Source organism: Perca fluviatilis, chromosome 11 (genome assembly GCF_010015445.1).
Source record: "Perca fluviatilis chromosome 11, GENO_Pfluv_1.0, whole genome shotgun sequence".
Classification (NCBI taxonomy): Eukaryota; Metazoa; Chordata; class Actinopteri; order Perciformes; family Percidae; genus Perca; species Perca fluviatilis.
The window spans coordinates 6,889,774-6,906,547 of record NC_053122.1 but is presented as its reverse complement, the minus strand read 5'-3'; the positions used below and the strand labels follow the sequence as shown (position 1 = coordinate 6,906,547).

Below are 16,774 nucleotides of genomic sequence, written 5' to 3'. Positions count from 1 at the left end.
TTAGTCAGGCTCATTTTACGGCTTGACCTTTTCTGGGAAAGGAGGTGATAAGAGTAGATGAGTAAACAAGGAGGACACGGTAACATAACTGTAGGAGAGGGCTCACTCTCCTGGGTTAGAGCTGCAGTGTCCTTTCAGTTACTTTCATGTTAGTGCATTCACTTTGGATCCATAAGCTGCTGCAGTTAAACATAAATCAAGTCTAGTCGCTCTGCTTTCCGGCTTAAAGCCAGTGGCCTCTTTAGCAATGTGAGGTTTGTTCCTGATTTAGCATGCTGCTCACACACACACACACAAACCACATACTTCACAATGTGTGTGTATGTGTGTGTGAGAGAGAGAAAGAAAAATCCTTAAGACCTTTAAAACCTTAAGAGAGAAAGAAATGCTCTCTCTGATGGATTCTAAAGCTTATTTTGCTTTTGAAGACTTGGGGCGCTTTCACACCTATAGTTTGGTAGACCCCGGTGCAATTTCGGGGGTGAACATTGTTGCATTTTTCATTTGGTTCAGTTTGCACTCACACTGCATTGCAAACAAATGTCACGCAGTTGAAACTTGTTTATTGGCCAGAATATCCGAGTGAAACTTGCCAATACTTCCTGGTCTTCGAAATAATAGAGCAACGCAAACTGTATAAGGTCTTCGGTTTTCTGGTTTTGCTTTAATGTTTCTAATATTTTAGAAGACGGCGAACAATGTGAGCAGCTGACAGACAGCGAGTAAAGGAGAGAGAGAGATGATGATGTCACACAGACGACCAGCGATGTGTGCTCAGAACAGATTATGGATCTGAAAGTTATCATCCCTTAAAGTGCTCATATTATGCTTTTTGGCTTTTTCCCTTTCCTTTATTGTGTTATATATCTTTTTTGTGCACGTTATAGGTTTACGAAGTGAAAAAGCCCAAAGTCCCCCCCAAAGGGACTTACCATCTCCAACAGAAAACACTGTTCACCAACTGCTCCAAACAGCTCTATTGTAGTCCAGCCTTTACTTCAGAGACAGAAACATTCGTCACTTTGTAACACACGTTTTAATGCTCGCCTAGCGGCTAGCATGGCATGCCCTCATACTCTGCTTCTGACTGGCTAGTAGTCCTTACCTAGCTACTGTCAGGGCACGCCCTCATACTCTGCTTCTGACTGGCTAGTAGTCCTTACCTAGCTACTGTCAGGGCATGCCCTCATACTTCTGAATGGCTAGTAGTCCTTACCTAGGTACTATCAGGGCACGCCCTCATACTCTGCTTCTGACTGGCTAGTAGTCCTTACCTAGGTACTGCGCATGTACGACTCCCAACAAAGATGGAACAGAAGTGAGAGGTCTCACTCTGTAGCTAAAACAGAGAGCTCAACACACAGGGTGAAAAGAGGAGCTGCAGCAATGTACAGTACAACAAAAATATGGTGTTTTTTTGAAAATTAAACCATGTAAACCTATTCTGATATAACCTCTAAATACAATTATGAACCTGAACCATAATATGAGCACTTTAATTTGTATACAAGTTCGTAAATTGTGTGCAAGTTTGAAATTGCAGGTTAGTAAATGCTCTGCTTTTTGGTTCACTTTCTGTATTTGGGTTGGATCGGATCCTCACCTAAAGTGAACCGAACTCTAGTTCACTTGGAAGCGAACCGAGACCCCCGTTTTCAAGCGGACCAGAGTTTGTTTGTTTGATCCGCACCAGAGTTTCGGATGAGCTTTCACACCAGCCCAAACGAACCGGACAATCCCACGAAATGCTCCTTGGTTTAAGTTAAACTGACCAAACTGCTCGGGTATGAAAGCAACCTAAATCATATCCTTCTCTTTCTTGATGTATCCTTACCGCAGTTACATAGTTTCAGGACTCAACTTCAGGGAACAAAAAAAGGGTTTCACTTAACTGGATCTGATCATGCCCTCTGCAAGATAAACTAATGTAAACACACTCACTGTCAATATAAGATAAGGTTAATGAACTCTGTTAACCTGCACTACTATCACCATCACCTCAAGTGACCTAAAAGCCTGTTCAGCCCTATAAAAGTAAACGTATCATAATCGACAAGCACTGGAATATATTCAATTTATAAGGTGCTCATATCAAATAGAAGTGGATACTTGAATATATTACCTGTGAGATCATGGACAGGTGCTGCAACTACTGTTTAAGAGGACCACTTACACTCTACACACTTCAGTATGATTATATCATGTCTGTATCCATATTAAAGCAATGGTTTATACATTGGGCCTTGATGGAAATCCAAGAACATTTTCATAATTAAGCAGAAACATTTTAATCTCCACTAAATGTTCTTCTAAGTGTGTTGTATTTCAGTATGGTCTCCACTATGGCTGGGCTGTAAACCAATTGGAAATGCAAATATATAATAAATAACGATTATTTTTATAGTAGATTAATCTGTCGATTATTTTCTCGATAATCAATTAGTTGATGATGATCTATAAAATGTCAAAAAATGTCCAAAAATCTGTGTTTTCCCAAAGCCCAAGATGACGTCCTCAAATGTCTTGTTTTGTCCACATTTCAAAGATATTCAGTTTACTGTCACAGAGGAGAGAAGAAACTAAAACCATTCCCAATTTTAGAAGCTGGAATCAGCGAATTTTGACTCTGACGACTCAAACCAATGAAAATACGCTATGAAAATAGTTGCTGATTAATTCAATAGTTGACAATGAATCGATTCATCTCTGCCGCTCTAACTGGAAATACAGAGTGCATAAAGTCACTCACCAGTGTGATTATACACCACATCTGTAATACACAGCATGTTCCATTCCTTCTTTAACATCTCCACCAGCGCCCCCACATCTTCCCAGCTGTAGCTCTGACCGGGGGGGCTAAACTCAGGGTTAAAGTTGAGCTGGTCTGCCAAGGAGTAACAGGACCTGGACTCTCCTAGAGTCTGCAGAGGTGTGAAGTGGATCATGTTGTACCCTGTAAGAAAAAAAACCAACATACACACAAGTATTAAGCAGATGCAGCATACTGGTTAATATTACTACTAATAATGATAATGTGAATCCATTGTACCCAGAACAGGATACAGTGGAGTGATGCCTTCACACACTGTCTCTAGAACAGTAGCTGTACATACACTGGGGTTGGGTACCGAAACCTGGTTCCACTATGGAACCTGTACCTCCGCAACCGGTAGGGATCGGACCGGATTAGAACACAAATTTCGGTTCCTCATTTTGGTTCCACTTAATGTGTCCTGACTGAAATATTTCCCCCCCCGTTGCTCCGAAACAGACGTAAAAATATCTCACTTTCTCTGTAGTCTACCGTTAGCTAGCTACCGTATATGTAGGCTACTTTTAAAACGCCATATTTTCCCTCTGGGCTCACCAAAACGGACGTAAAAAAGCATATTAACCATTCATTGCACGTGATTGCTAGTAAACATATTACACTTTTTCAAGAATCGGTTTAGGTATCGAAATCATTTTAAATCGGAATCGTAAAAACCATCGTACCCAACCCTAACACACACACACACACACACACACACACACACACACACACACACACACACACACACACACACACACACACACACACACACACACACACACACACACACACACACACACACACACACACACACACACACACACACACACACACACACACACACACACACACACACACACACACACACACACACACACACACACACACACACACACACACACACAGCTTTCACACTTTAAATGAACCGGACCATGGTTCAGTTTGATCCGGACCAATTCCACCTCTTTTCGTCGGACCAAATTTCTGGCTGTTTCGTCTGGACCGTGGTCCGAGGGAGGTTTCACGCTCGTAATTTTGGTTCAGATCAAACTGAGAAGTCAGAAAATCCAGACCACACAAGGTAAGTGTGAAAGGTCCTTAAAAAAAAAAAAAAAGATATTGTAAACTGGCTGTCAATATGATCCAGTGACCTCTCAGGTTCAGGCTGAGGGTTACAGACATTCTTATGAATTATTTCTTTTCCTGAAGTCATTAACCACTCCAGGGAACTGACCCATTTCCACAAAAAAATTAAATAAAAACACACCCACACACACCACACCCACACACACACCTGACTCCTTGGCTACTCTCAGTCTATCTGGCCAGTCATCTAAGTGTCCCAGACATTTGGACAGGTAGGTCTGGATGGTGATGCAGTCTAATGGGAGGATGTCGTTATCCGCTCCAACGCGAAGAACTGGGTCGACTACGATGTATCCTCCGCCTGACCGCTCGGTGGCTCTGTGGGAAAAGAAATGTAAATGATGACAGAGGGGGGGACAGAGCTTTCACCGTTGCAGCCCCCCCTCCCTCTGGAACTCCCTACCCATACACATCCAGGACTGTACTGACCTGGACACATTCAAAAACACCAATCAAAACACACCTCCTTCAGATTAGCTTTCCACATACAATAGTCTTACATTTCTCACCTCGCCTCATAGTTACTGGTTTTAATTGCTTTTAATATGCTTGTTTAATGCGTTGGTTTTATTGCTTATCTGTTTTTAATGTGCTATATGTGCTGGTTTTACTGTAAAGTGTTGTTTTTAAGATAATTTTTTGAGCTTTTTATGGCCTTTAAATCGACAGGACAGCTTGAAGACGGGAAAGGGGAGTAAGAGGAGGGACGAACCCGGGCCACTGTCAAGGCCTCAGCCTACATGGGGCGCACACTCTACTGGCTGAGCTAGAGGTCGCCCCCTGTAAAGTGTCTTTGAGTACCATGTAAAGCGCTATATAAATAAAATGTATTGTTATTATTATTACAGTAAAATACTGGACCGAATGGATGTAAGGAAGCTCGTGTCATTACCAGTTCACAAGCACTTACTAGTATCATACAGTGACTGAGCAGAAAAGAAAGCCAACATACCAACATTAACAAAGACATCCCAGAGGACTATTAAAAGTCCCATGGCATGAAAATGTCACTTTATGAGGTTTTTTAACATTAATATGAGTTCCCCCAGCCTGCCTATGGTCCCCCAGTGACTAGAAATGGTGATAGGTGTAAACCGAGCCCTGGGTATCCTGCTCTGCCTTTGAGAAAATGAAAGCTCAGATGGGCCGATCTGGAATCTTCTCCTTATGAGGTCATAAGGAGCAAGGTTACCTCCCCTTTCTCTGCTTTGCCCGCCCAGAGAATTTGGCCCACCCATGAGAGAGAGACATCATGGCTTTCAAACGAGCAAAGTGGCAGTTGGTCAAGGCCACACCACCACCCTCCACCTTGCCCCCCCCCTCTCCTCCTCAATAGCTACAGACACAGAAATGGCACATCCTAAGGAAAGCTCATTGTGGGACTGGCTCTAGTGGCTGTAATTCTGCACCAAGGCTGAATTATAGGAAAGAGACTTCAGATACAGTATTAGGGAACCACTAAGGTCTATATAAAAGAGACTTCAGATACAGTATTAGGGGACCACTAAGGTCTATATAAAAGAGACTTCAGATACAGTATTAGGGGACCACTAAGGCCTATATAAAAGAGACTTCAGATACAGTATTAGGGAACCACTAAGGTCTATATAAAAGAGACTTCAGATACAGTATTAGGGAACCACTAAGGTCTATATAAAAGAGACTTCAGATACAGTATTAGGAACCACTAAGGTCTATATAAAAGAGACTTCAGATACATATTAGGGCACTAGGTCTATATGGACTTCAGATACAGTATTAGGGAACCACTAAGGTCTATATAAAAGAGACTTCAGATACAGTATTAGGGGACCACTAAGGTCTATATAAAAGCATCCAAAGAGCACCATGTCATGGACCTTTAAGTACTATGGACCGAATCACCGGGACATCGCACTAACACTAAAATGACTTCCCGGTAGACAGGATGTCAGTTGATTTGAATAGCGGAAAAGTGTGTAGTCGGCAAAATGAAGTTGTTTATTTCTGTTGTCATTTTTAGCCATGACTGTAACATTTAAAAGACAGGTTATCAGGAGGGTCTTACCCATATCCAAAGTAGTACTGATAGGACCCGGCCATCTTGAGGTCCAGAGAGCAGAACTTATCAGAGTCATCCTCCCTTCCTGTTGGGTAGCTCCACCCCAAAACGCGGAAGTTGTTTCGCTCAAACTCCTTTCCTTCAATTGGATAGTTGGTGTGCACCATGACCCTCTTCCCCTGAAGGCTCGGACCGAGGCGGAACTGGAGCTCAAACCCTGAAGAGGAAGATGCTTTTTGATTAATTGCTTTATATCAACACGTGGCATCCATGAAAGACAAACTGGTATGTTTAAATGCTTTTGGCTGTGCCATTAAGTAATGTTTGTGAATGACAGTGTCAATATAATTGGGGGAAAAAAACTCTTATGAGCCTGGTTATTTGCTTCCTCCCCCATTCATACTGGCCTTCTATAGTGTGTGTACACACACACACACACACACACACACACACACACAGCCTACTGCCATCACACACTGTCTCTAGAACAGTTCCTGTGTATACACACACACACACACACACACACACACACACACACACACACACACACACACACACACCCACACACACACACACACACACACACACACACACACACACACACACACACACACACACACACACACACACACACACACACACACACACAGCTCTGAAACAAACAAAAATGAACACATTTCAAATACAGTTACTCATATTGATGTTAGCCAAAGAAACTGGTCCTCCAGAGTCTGGACCATGAAAGGTTTGTCTATATATAGTCCAGTCCACACAATCCCTATCAGGTTCAGAGTCCTGGAAATGTCAACTGGTCGTTGACATTTGGTCTCCCTGTCCAAGTGTCACAAAGCCAAGTTTGAGGCCCCTAGTTTGAGGGTGGTGTCCTTTGTTGTATGACCCGGTGTCCCTCTCTGCACTCTCTCCGGTTCTGGTGGTTGACTAAAATCCCTCCATCATCACATACCCTTCACCATACCTAGAGATTGGCATGGGGCACTTTACATAAGATCATCTCTCAATGCAAATCAATACAGCTATTAGGCTAACTGAGATAACACCATACCAATCTCTAGGTATGGTGAAGGGTATGTGATGATGTGGGGGGGGCTATTTTAATTCCAAAGGCCAAGGGAACTTTATCAGGATGCATAGTATCCTGGATCCATGAGATAACTGGCCTTTAAAAATAAAAATATCCTAAGTGTCCTTAAAGGTTGGATTTTATTCCTCATTTTTTTAATAAAAGGCATTAAGATCAATTTACAAAGGATGATTTTTTTATTCCTCTTTCTAGTCAACTTTAGCATGGGTGCATTCACTTATGCTGAGCACTGTAAATGCTAGCCCCGTTGACACCAGACCCTTCTCAGTTGTAACTGAGAGTGGGTCTGAGGCAAGCTTCATTCACAGCGCATTTCCCAAGGGGCGTCATCAACTGATGTCGCTCAAATGCCTCTGGGCGCAATTGGATAGTCCTTCAACCAATCAGTGACGTAACAGCGACAGCGGCATCAACGGGTTGCTGCGCTTCGGTGGCCGCCATGTTAAATGTAAACAAAAAGGTGTTCGCCATCTCTGCGCTATCGTCTTTGTGTAAACGGTCGTGATTGGTGCCTCGATTTGGAAAATGGAAATGGGCTTGAACGGGCTCTTGGGCAGACTGACTTGCAGAGCAAATCTCAAATTTGCCGGAAGTTCGTCATGGTTTTCCCAGGCTACTGGAAACGTAGAAGGCAATAAACATAGATCCGAATAAATGCTTTGCGAGGCTGAGCAGCCTCCCTGATACATTCAGGCATTAGGTTAAGCGCAACACCGAAAGCACAGCTGTGTAAAAGAAAAATTGTGTTACCTTGTTCAAGTCTGAACAGAGTCCTCTCCAAATTCTCCTTGTCGTTAAGCATTAGGACTCGGATCTGCTTCAGGTGTTGAGGCAACATCTTGAGATGATCTTCAAAGTGAACTGATCCCTGGCCTCCTGTAATCAGGGAAATGCACGTTGCGAAATAGTTAAAACCATTTACATACAAAACACTTAGTAAATTGGTTTCTAATCTGTATGAAATAGTTCCTAAACTGTACCATGTCCCTTAACCACGAGGACATGCTTCTTGTCAAATCAGTGGTATTCAACAATGCTATGTGGAGCAATGCGTTGGCCGTACATTGGCAGTAGTCTACATCCTCGACGTTCCATTTCCGGGATCGCTCCGGTGCCGCAGGAAATTCCCCCGGATGCTTGTATTATTTCCGTTTCCTTCCGCTTTCTTTGTGTTGGCGTTCTAACCTCCGGTGGATTTGTGAGGACTATGGTTGACTGCTCCTAAGATCTCTGCAGGGTGAATCCAGACAGCTAGCTAGACTATCTGTCCAATCTGAGTTTTCTGTTTTGCAGCGGCTCTTAGACGATTGCGATTGGTTTAAAGAAATGCCATTAAACCAGAGCACGTTTTCCTCCCATCAAATAGAGCCCGACCGATATATCGGTTATTATCGATAGTAGGCATTTTCCAAACTATCGGTAACTGCATTTATATTGGCCGATAAATGAATATTTAAAAAAAATAAAAATAAAAACGGACGAAACACCCTTCAACCACGTTATGAGTGTTGGCGTTGCATAGTTTGTCCACCAGGGGGCGCTCTATAACGTCCATGTTGGCAACACTGTTTTTTGGGGTCTTTTTCTGCCTTTATTTTGATAGGACAGCTAGGTGAGAAAGGGGAGAGAGAGAGAGGGAAGACATGCAGGAAATAGTCACAGGTCGGATTCGAACCCTGGACCTCTGCGTCGAGGCATAAACCTCTCAGTACATGTGCGCCTGCTCTACCACTGAGTCAACCCGGCCACAGCAACACTCGTGTTTAACCCTTTAAGTTTTATATCTTAAGTTTGTCTTTAATATATTTTGATGTTCCTCTGTTCTGTTGTGATAATAAAACAAACATTATCATTTTATTTTAGTGAGGACTCATAAATAACTACAAATAACTAATGTTAGGGAAATCTGTTTAGGTTTTGTTACGCGTTTCTGGATTTATTTATTTTTAAAATACATATCGGCCGCTATATCGGAATATCGGATTTTTAAATCACCAAATATTTGGCCTTAAAAATCCTTCATCGGTCGGGCTCTAATGTGGAGTAGCCAGACCCTCCTTCAGCACGCTTTGGATGAGGGTCTGGCAAAGCGAGACTAATGGCACCGACAATGTATTTGTGCCACACTGGTATTGCGCTGTGCAGCTGTGTTCAAAACCATTCCCTATCACAGAAATAGTGCCCTATACAGTATAGTGTGTTAGCCATTTTGTAGCGGTGTTCGAAATCCTCCGCAGTTCATTGCATTCGCTATATACGACGTACCCTACATTTTACTCCCGTATCCCACAATGCAACGCGGGCATGTTTTCCCGGAGGAGAAGAAGAAGAAGCAGAAGCACCAGCGAAAACTGTAAAGGAACAATGGAGCGGGCTTTCGTTTCTAAACAGTGGAAATGTAACATGCAAACTTTTACTATTCTCCTGAGTGCTCGCTTTGTTTCAGAGACGCATAAGAAGTAATATAGTTTCGGTTTGTTTACAGGACGCCGGGCGCGCCCGCCTCCGTCACACAAATAACCGGCGCATCTCCCGACGCGAGTCACGCAACGATGCGTTTTCAGTGAGGGTCCGAAATCTGGTTTAGTCGTTCCCTATATAGTTCACTATTTAATAAACACTACATAGGAAATGGTGAGTGAGTGAATGAGGGAACAGTTTCTTGCACACTACAATGTCTTAGTGACAGGTGGGGAGGATTAAAACCTTATTTAACCCTTGTGTGTTAACCTTGTGGGTCAAAATTTTAAAATATAAATATATAAATATTTTTTGACACTTTTCCCGAAGTTTGAGAAGCTTTTCCCGACGTTTTTGACACTTTTTCCAGACGTTTTTTTAAATTGTTATCAATGCTACAAAATTGAATAAAAACAGCCAAATTCAATGAAAGTAGTGAACTGATCATTTATTTTACTTGTGAAGAGCGTTGTAGGGAACCATCCACGTTATTTTGTTTTGACAATTTGGTTGAAAGGAACCCAAGTTTCTGATCTAGATACTTTTTGAAAATGGTTCAAATTTGACCCGAGGACAACAATCGACAATACAACCCGCAACTACAGAGAGACAAATGGGTTAGACCACACAATAAATGTAAATGCCTGGTGTTCGGACCTGCCCCCACTGCTAAAAAAAAAAATCCTAAAGGAAACACTGCAACAGGTAAGTTTTTAAAAGGTCCTATTGCATGAAAATTTCACTTTATGAGTATTAGGGGACCACTAAGGCCTATATAAAAAGAGACTTCAGATACAGTATTAGGGGACCACTAAGGTCTATATAAAAGAGACTTCAGATACAGTATTAGGGGACCACTAAGGTCTATATAAAAGAGACTTCAGATACAGTATTAGGGGACCACTAAGGCCTATATAAAAGAGACTTCAGATACAGTATTAGGGGACCACTAAGGCCTATATAAAAGAGACTTCAGATACAGTATTAGGGGACCACTAAGGTCTATATAAAAGAGACTTCAGATACAGTATTAAGGGACCACTAAGGTCTATATAAAAGAGACTTCAGATACAGTATTAGGGGACCACTAAGGTCTATATAAAAGAGACTTCAGATACAGTATTAGGGGACCACTAAGGCCTATATAAAAGAGACTTCAGATACAGTATTAGAGGACCACTAAGGCCTATATAAAAGAGACTTCAGATACACTATTAGGGGACCACTAAGGTTATATAAAAGAGACTTCAGATACAGTATTAGGGGACCACTAAGGTCTATATAAAAGAGACTTCAGATACAGTATTAGGGGACCACTAAGGTCTATATAAAAGAGACTTCAGATACAGTATTAGAGGACCACTAAGGTCTATATAAAAGAGACTTCAGATACAGTATTAGGGGACCACTAAGGTCTATATAAAAGAGACTTCAGATACAGTATTAGGGGACCACTAAGGTTTATATAAAAGAGACTTCAGATACAGTATTAGGGGACCACTAAGGTCTATATAAAAGAGACTTCAGATACAGTATTAGGGGACCACTAAGGCCTATTTAAAAGCATCCAAAAAGCAGCATGTCATGGGACCTTTAAAACACCATGAACTTCAACAGGGCCAAATAATCTGCGACCATACTACAGATGCACTTGTCCAAAACCTGCTGATTTAACAAGTTAAGGGGGACGGTTTGTGAAATCATGACAACCTATTTTAAACACAAAATGCACTGACCAAATTTAATACCAGCATTCACAATTTGAAATGGATCAACAAGTACATGACTGACATCAATAGCACGTAGAAGTTTGTCAAATACTGCTAACTGGCATGAAGATAGGAAGGGTTAAATGTTAAACAAGGATTTTTAGGCAATACGTTGGTTGAGAAATGCATTGTGCAAACTGTTGTAACACAGCACAGGGAAGTTAGTCCTAACACTGAAAGTATTTAGTTCAAACAGACCATAGCTGCTGCTAAAAAAACACTGGACACAAACTTTCCTCAGTCAGTCAGCTGGTACTGTAGCCTCAGAGGCTGGAGCATATTTACTTTTTTAATGTCATCGTTAGTTGCAGCCCTAATATATAAAATATAACATTCTGATAGGAGCCATTATGAACACCTACTTTTGATACTACTACAGTGCATTGTGTCATTTTGTGCGATATGTACAGGGTTGTTCAATTAAAAACACTGAAAAAAGGAGTTAATGTGCTTACTATTTATTTAGGTACTTGTCTAATGCAGATATCTTCAACAAGGGGTCCGGGACCTCTAGGGGGTCCTCAGAGTCACTGCAGGGGGGCCACCAAATTATAGTTAATTTTTGAAGGTTTTTTCCAAATTTAAATGTCTTAACATGAATCCAATATATTATTAGCATGATAGGCTTACTGGCCTATAGGTAAGGTAGTCACTAAGGTAGCCATCCTAAGGATTCAATGTGCCACATGTACAGTATGTGCAACATTTAAAGATCATTTATAAAATCATGCCCACAATAATTATTTTAATAGCTTAGTTTAGCTCTTTTTCAGTTTAGGGGTCCTTGGTTTAAAACACGTTGAAGACCCCTGGTCTAATGTGTATGAGAGCATGTTCTGTGTTGCATGAGAGTATGTGTTGAGAGATGCTTATTTTCTGTATTTTGTGTTGTCTTTGTAAAGCGAGAGAGAGTTGTGTCATATGAGCGTTAACCAGCAGAGGTGTTAATTTCCATACAGGTTTAGTGGCTTGCCGGTTATAGCTTGGTCCTACCAGACTCTGGTCCATTAGCCTGGTCCTACCAGACTCTGGTCCATTAGCCTGGTCCTACCAGACTCTGGTCCACTAGCCTGGTCCTACCAGACTCTGGTCCACTAACCTGGTCCTACCAGACTCTGGTCCATTAGCCTGGTCCTACCAGTCTCTGGTCCACTAGCCTGATCCTACCAGACTCTGGTCCACTAGCCTGATCCTACCAGACTCTGGTACAGAGAGTCTGGCCACTCTCCATTGACAAGCGTTAACTTCCTTGAAGGCGGTCCTCTGTTGAAGTTTAAAACTATTGGATCTGCCCAGAGCCACTCTGGATCTGCCAGAACCAATCGCTAACGTTTGGTCGTGATGCCGGCTTAGCATCTCTAGCGTTAGCCTTAGCCAACTCCTTCACCGCTAACGGAGCGAGCTGGAAAACCAAACTGTTCCCGAACCCCGTGGGGAGGAGGGCCACGACATCATGGCCCCCAACACAACTCAGCAAAGATTGGTCTTGCTCGGGCTTTAACTTCTGGATATTCGGCGGCGTTGCCACAACGGACCGAATGGTTTCGCTCGTATCTTTCTCCGCCGCCATTACGGAACTACAACTCAAACTAGCGCACGACCTCAACGTCATCGTTCTCAGCCACTCCCTCTGTTCTCTGATTGGACCGGTAAAGATTTGGCCGGAGAAAACCCAAGAATATATCGCAAACCCAGACGGAGTACTGGAGGAAAATTGAAATTGAGCGGAAGTACGTAGGAGGGCGGAGGCGTAGGAGGGCGGAGCCAGTAAGTAGGGGATAGGGGGTAAGTAAGTAGGTTAAGTAGGGTGAGTCTGATGAAAAGTGCCGTGTCTGCCCGGTTCAGCTGTGTGCTAGCCTGACAAGCCAGACCCACATCCAGATGTTGGGTCTGGGAACTCCCCATTGGGCAGGGCTCAATCCGAGGGGCGGGATAAACGGTTGTCTTTCAAATTCCCTCTGCCCCAATAGGATAGCGCTACAACCAGGCAGAGCAATGAAGAAGGTAGCGACGCTAGTTGATAGATTAAACTTTTGCCGTATCCGGTCGGCAAAAATGATTTCAGTTTTTTGTTCTTTTCTCAAAAGAAAAGCTGAACTCCAAGTCTTCCAGAAGACCGCTGTTCCCAGCAGCAGCAGCAATAAGCCCGCCCACCGACTCTATACACGATGTGATTGGCCTGACCAGAATTTGTTTTTTCCAGCTCGCAAGCCAACGAGAGTGCTTAGACTGACCCTGGCTGCAAATTACATTTGCTGCCGCTAGGGTGTGTCTAGATTTCTAGGCTAGCTCTGTGCAGGAATAATCTCAGAAATTACATTATGTTCTGCCTCTGTTTAGAAGTGGTGAATGTAGGCTACAGCTCACAGCAACTTAATACGATATAGTGTTGGCAAATGGCTTTTTATTGAGTTTCCTCTTAGCAAAATAATAGACACTGAAAAGCGCAGGGCCTTTTTTTCGCCAACCTTATTCCACACAACAGTCGCGATGTTCCTTTCAGCTATCCGCTCGGGCTCCAGGAAAGTGTTGCAAAGCGTTCTGCATGTGGCGTCTGCGTGTGACGTGCAGGTTACCATCCCACCAACCACACCCCCAAACACGCACGCATTCATACATACCGATATGTCTCGCTTTATTAGATAGATTAGGGAAATGTTGCCAATATTTCTATATGTTGACTTCAGTAAAACTTTTAATGCAGGACTTTTACTTGTTACGGAGCATTTTATCGTGTGCTATTTTGTTTCAGTAAATGATCTAAAGACATACACCCCTGACTATTTTAGCCTCAGGGATTCTAGGATTACATCCACAAATTACAACTGACAGTCTGGTTGTGTTCTTACAGTGTGTCATCAGAAAATTAAAGAGACTTCAATTTCCGAATTTCAACATGCATTTAAAAAAAATGGCACATTACTTAACACAAATACCTGAATCATAAAACATAGACTGGCACATCTTCATATAACCTCAAATGACTAGAATCAGACTCCACAGACAAACTGTTTTATAGGCTAGGATTTAGTTCAAGCTAAATCAAATATGTAAAATAAGTAAAAACTGGACTTTTGGTACTCCCTCGTTGATTAGAGGCCATATGGATATTAGTCATTGAGCAATAGCACAGTTAGTGGCCACATGCTAGCCGATATTTGCACACAGGAGCAGATAATGCTGCGGTCAGTTTTGGGTTCAGTTGTGTAATAATTTGAGCAGGTTAATGCATCCAGTTACTTGGACCCTCCCTCTGAGTCTGCGCAGTGCTTCGGTCCGATGATCAGAACAAGGTCAGGAATCCAGCCGTTAATGTCACACTATCTATTTATAAAACACTGTTCATCTTGCTTGGCACCTCGGGTTCACACCGACACAGAGTTACAAGAGACACAGACGTACAGTATGAAGATGGCGGTAGATAAGTATTCGCTACGGTGATGCAGGAACCTGCAAAGCTAATGTCGCGTTTACGGCTGGACTCCAAATTCCATTCAAAAAAGTGGCAATTTAATGTTGCCTCGCTTTCTAGCACACCCTTATGCCTCATGCAAGACAATTCAAAAGCCCTGATTTAATTGGAATTAACCACTTAACAATTCGGCATACGCACAATGTATCAAATCAACTTTATTTTAATAAAGCAACCTAATTAAGTTGCGTACCTCATACGGTCGGCCCCAACCAGACTGTACTGTAGTGGGCGGTGCCGTCAAGTTGGAATTGTTAAGAACAAAGTAACGCAGGCTGGGTCATATTGATTTAGAATTTGAGATTGGGTATTTAAATATATATGTTTCTAAGTTACCTTCGTCATTACGCAAGGTAACCTTAACGTTTTACCTTTTGAAATAGACCGAATTATGAATGGTTATCTCAAAATAACTGAGAATGTATTATGTTCCCTTATTAGGCTGTAAAGTTGAACTACGAAGAGCAACGAGAAAAGCGTTAACGCTCACTTAATATTAGAGTTAACGGTTAGCTAGCTAAACTTATGTCAGCTAACGTTAGCTAGTAACCTATCGTTCCGACAGCTACTAGCTGGGGTTTTAACTCGTATAAGCTTAATAGTGACAACATTACACGACAATGCAAAGACACGTTTGATTGTCTCTTCGCACTCACCTGTCAGTTGTGTCTTCGGTCAGTCACAGCAACAGGAGGACAGCTTCCACTGTGACAGCTCTGTTTTTTGCCTGGATGGATAGTGGCTAAACTGAGGGGGCGTGGTCCGCAGACCGGGGAGCCCTTACCGTAATAACCCGAGTAAAACGGCCATACGGTATTACATGTTTTTACCATAGAGATAGACTAGGCCTAAATGAACTTTATTCTATGATTTTTACATTTAATAATACATGTGCTCTTTTCAAATCTGTATTTACTTAAGCGAGAGACTTAAGCTAATTTTGTGTAAATATTAACTCCATAACTTACAGTTGTTTTTTTCTTTCACAACCTCTTAAAAGGCAGTTTTGTCTATTTGTCTAGTATTTTATTTAGACAACCTTTTCTGGATTGCAACAGTATTTGAGTAATGCCAGAGAAATACATGCAATCTCGTGTCTTTACAGCAAGAACCAATTGACTGCAATAGGATATTGCTGCCAAAATGCTCATTTTATATGGCATAATTTATGTTGCGCAATTTCTGAGTTTGACCACACACATGCACGCATCACGTACACACATAAAAAGGCAAGCAAATGGAGTTGCGTAAGGTGGAACTGCAGTGCAGTTGTTTGGCAGACGGAGCGCAGCACGTCTGCACTGCAAGAGCGCTGGCTAATAACATAAAGCCAACATTATGTAATCCATTGACATAGATCAAGTAAATTCAAATGTAATCTGAATCGTGAAGGAATTCCTTTGAGTTTCTATAATCACATTATTTGCAAGCCTTTTTTTTTTTTTTTTTAGTCACAGATCTGCCATTTCATTGTCTATATTTCATATGCTAACAGACATGCATGGTATTCTTTCTGTGTAGTCAAGGATTCCTCTACAATATTATTATATTATTGTCAAGGTGGGAACGCTTCAGAAAAAGCATTGTGAGCATTATGGGAACTAAAACTATTATTTACGAAGAAGAATAAAAGGTCTCACAAATGTGAAATTAGGTTTTAAACTGCACTTAGGTTTTTGCTATTGTGTTATTCAGTTCATTGTTAAATTCCATTTGCTGTGCATTTGATTTCTCAAGGCTACTGGGTGGTCCAAACGCTTCCTTCACACTCCCAAGAGTAAAATTGTGGCGGAGACTAGGGCTGGGCAATATACCGATATAAATCGGTATTGTGATATGAGACTAGATATCGTACATATATAAGTGTTGTCTTTTTTTTTGCCTTTACCCACTAAGTCATTATATGCACATTACTGATGATTATTTATCACAAATCTCATTGTGTAAATATTTTGTGAAAGCACCAATTGTC

At 41.9% G+C, this 16,774-nt stretch overlaps 1 protein-coding gene across 2 annotated transcripts in view; it reads right to left on the bottom strand.

Annotated features, from left to right (window-relative positions):
• Positions 1-15,561, bottom strand: part of LOC120568216 (glycogen debranching enzyme-like) — a 58,144-nt gene extending 42,583 nt beyond the window's left edge. For both annotated transcript variants that reach the window (XM_039815572.1, XM_039815571.1), the window contains exons 1-5: positions 15,459-15,561; positions 7,852-7,977; positions 6,006-6,216; positions 4,107-4,276; positions 2,750-2,953 (exon numbers count right to left, since the gene is read on the bottom strand). In XM_039815572.1, coding sequence (XP_039671506.1) covers positions 2,750-2,953; positions 4,107-4,276; positions 6,006-6,216; positions 7,852-7,939 — 673 coding nt within the window. In that variant the 5' untranslated portion in view covers positions 7,940-7,977; positions 15,459-15,561. The remainder of the gene's footprint in view (positions 1-2,749; positions 2,954-4,106; positions 4,277-6,005; positions 6,217-7,851; positions 7,978-15,458) is intronic.
• Between the last annotated feature and the right edge of the window lie 1,213 nt (positions 15,562-16,774).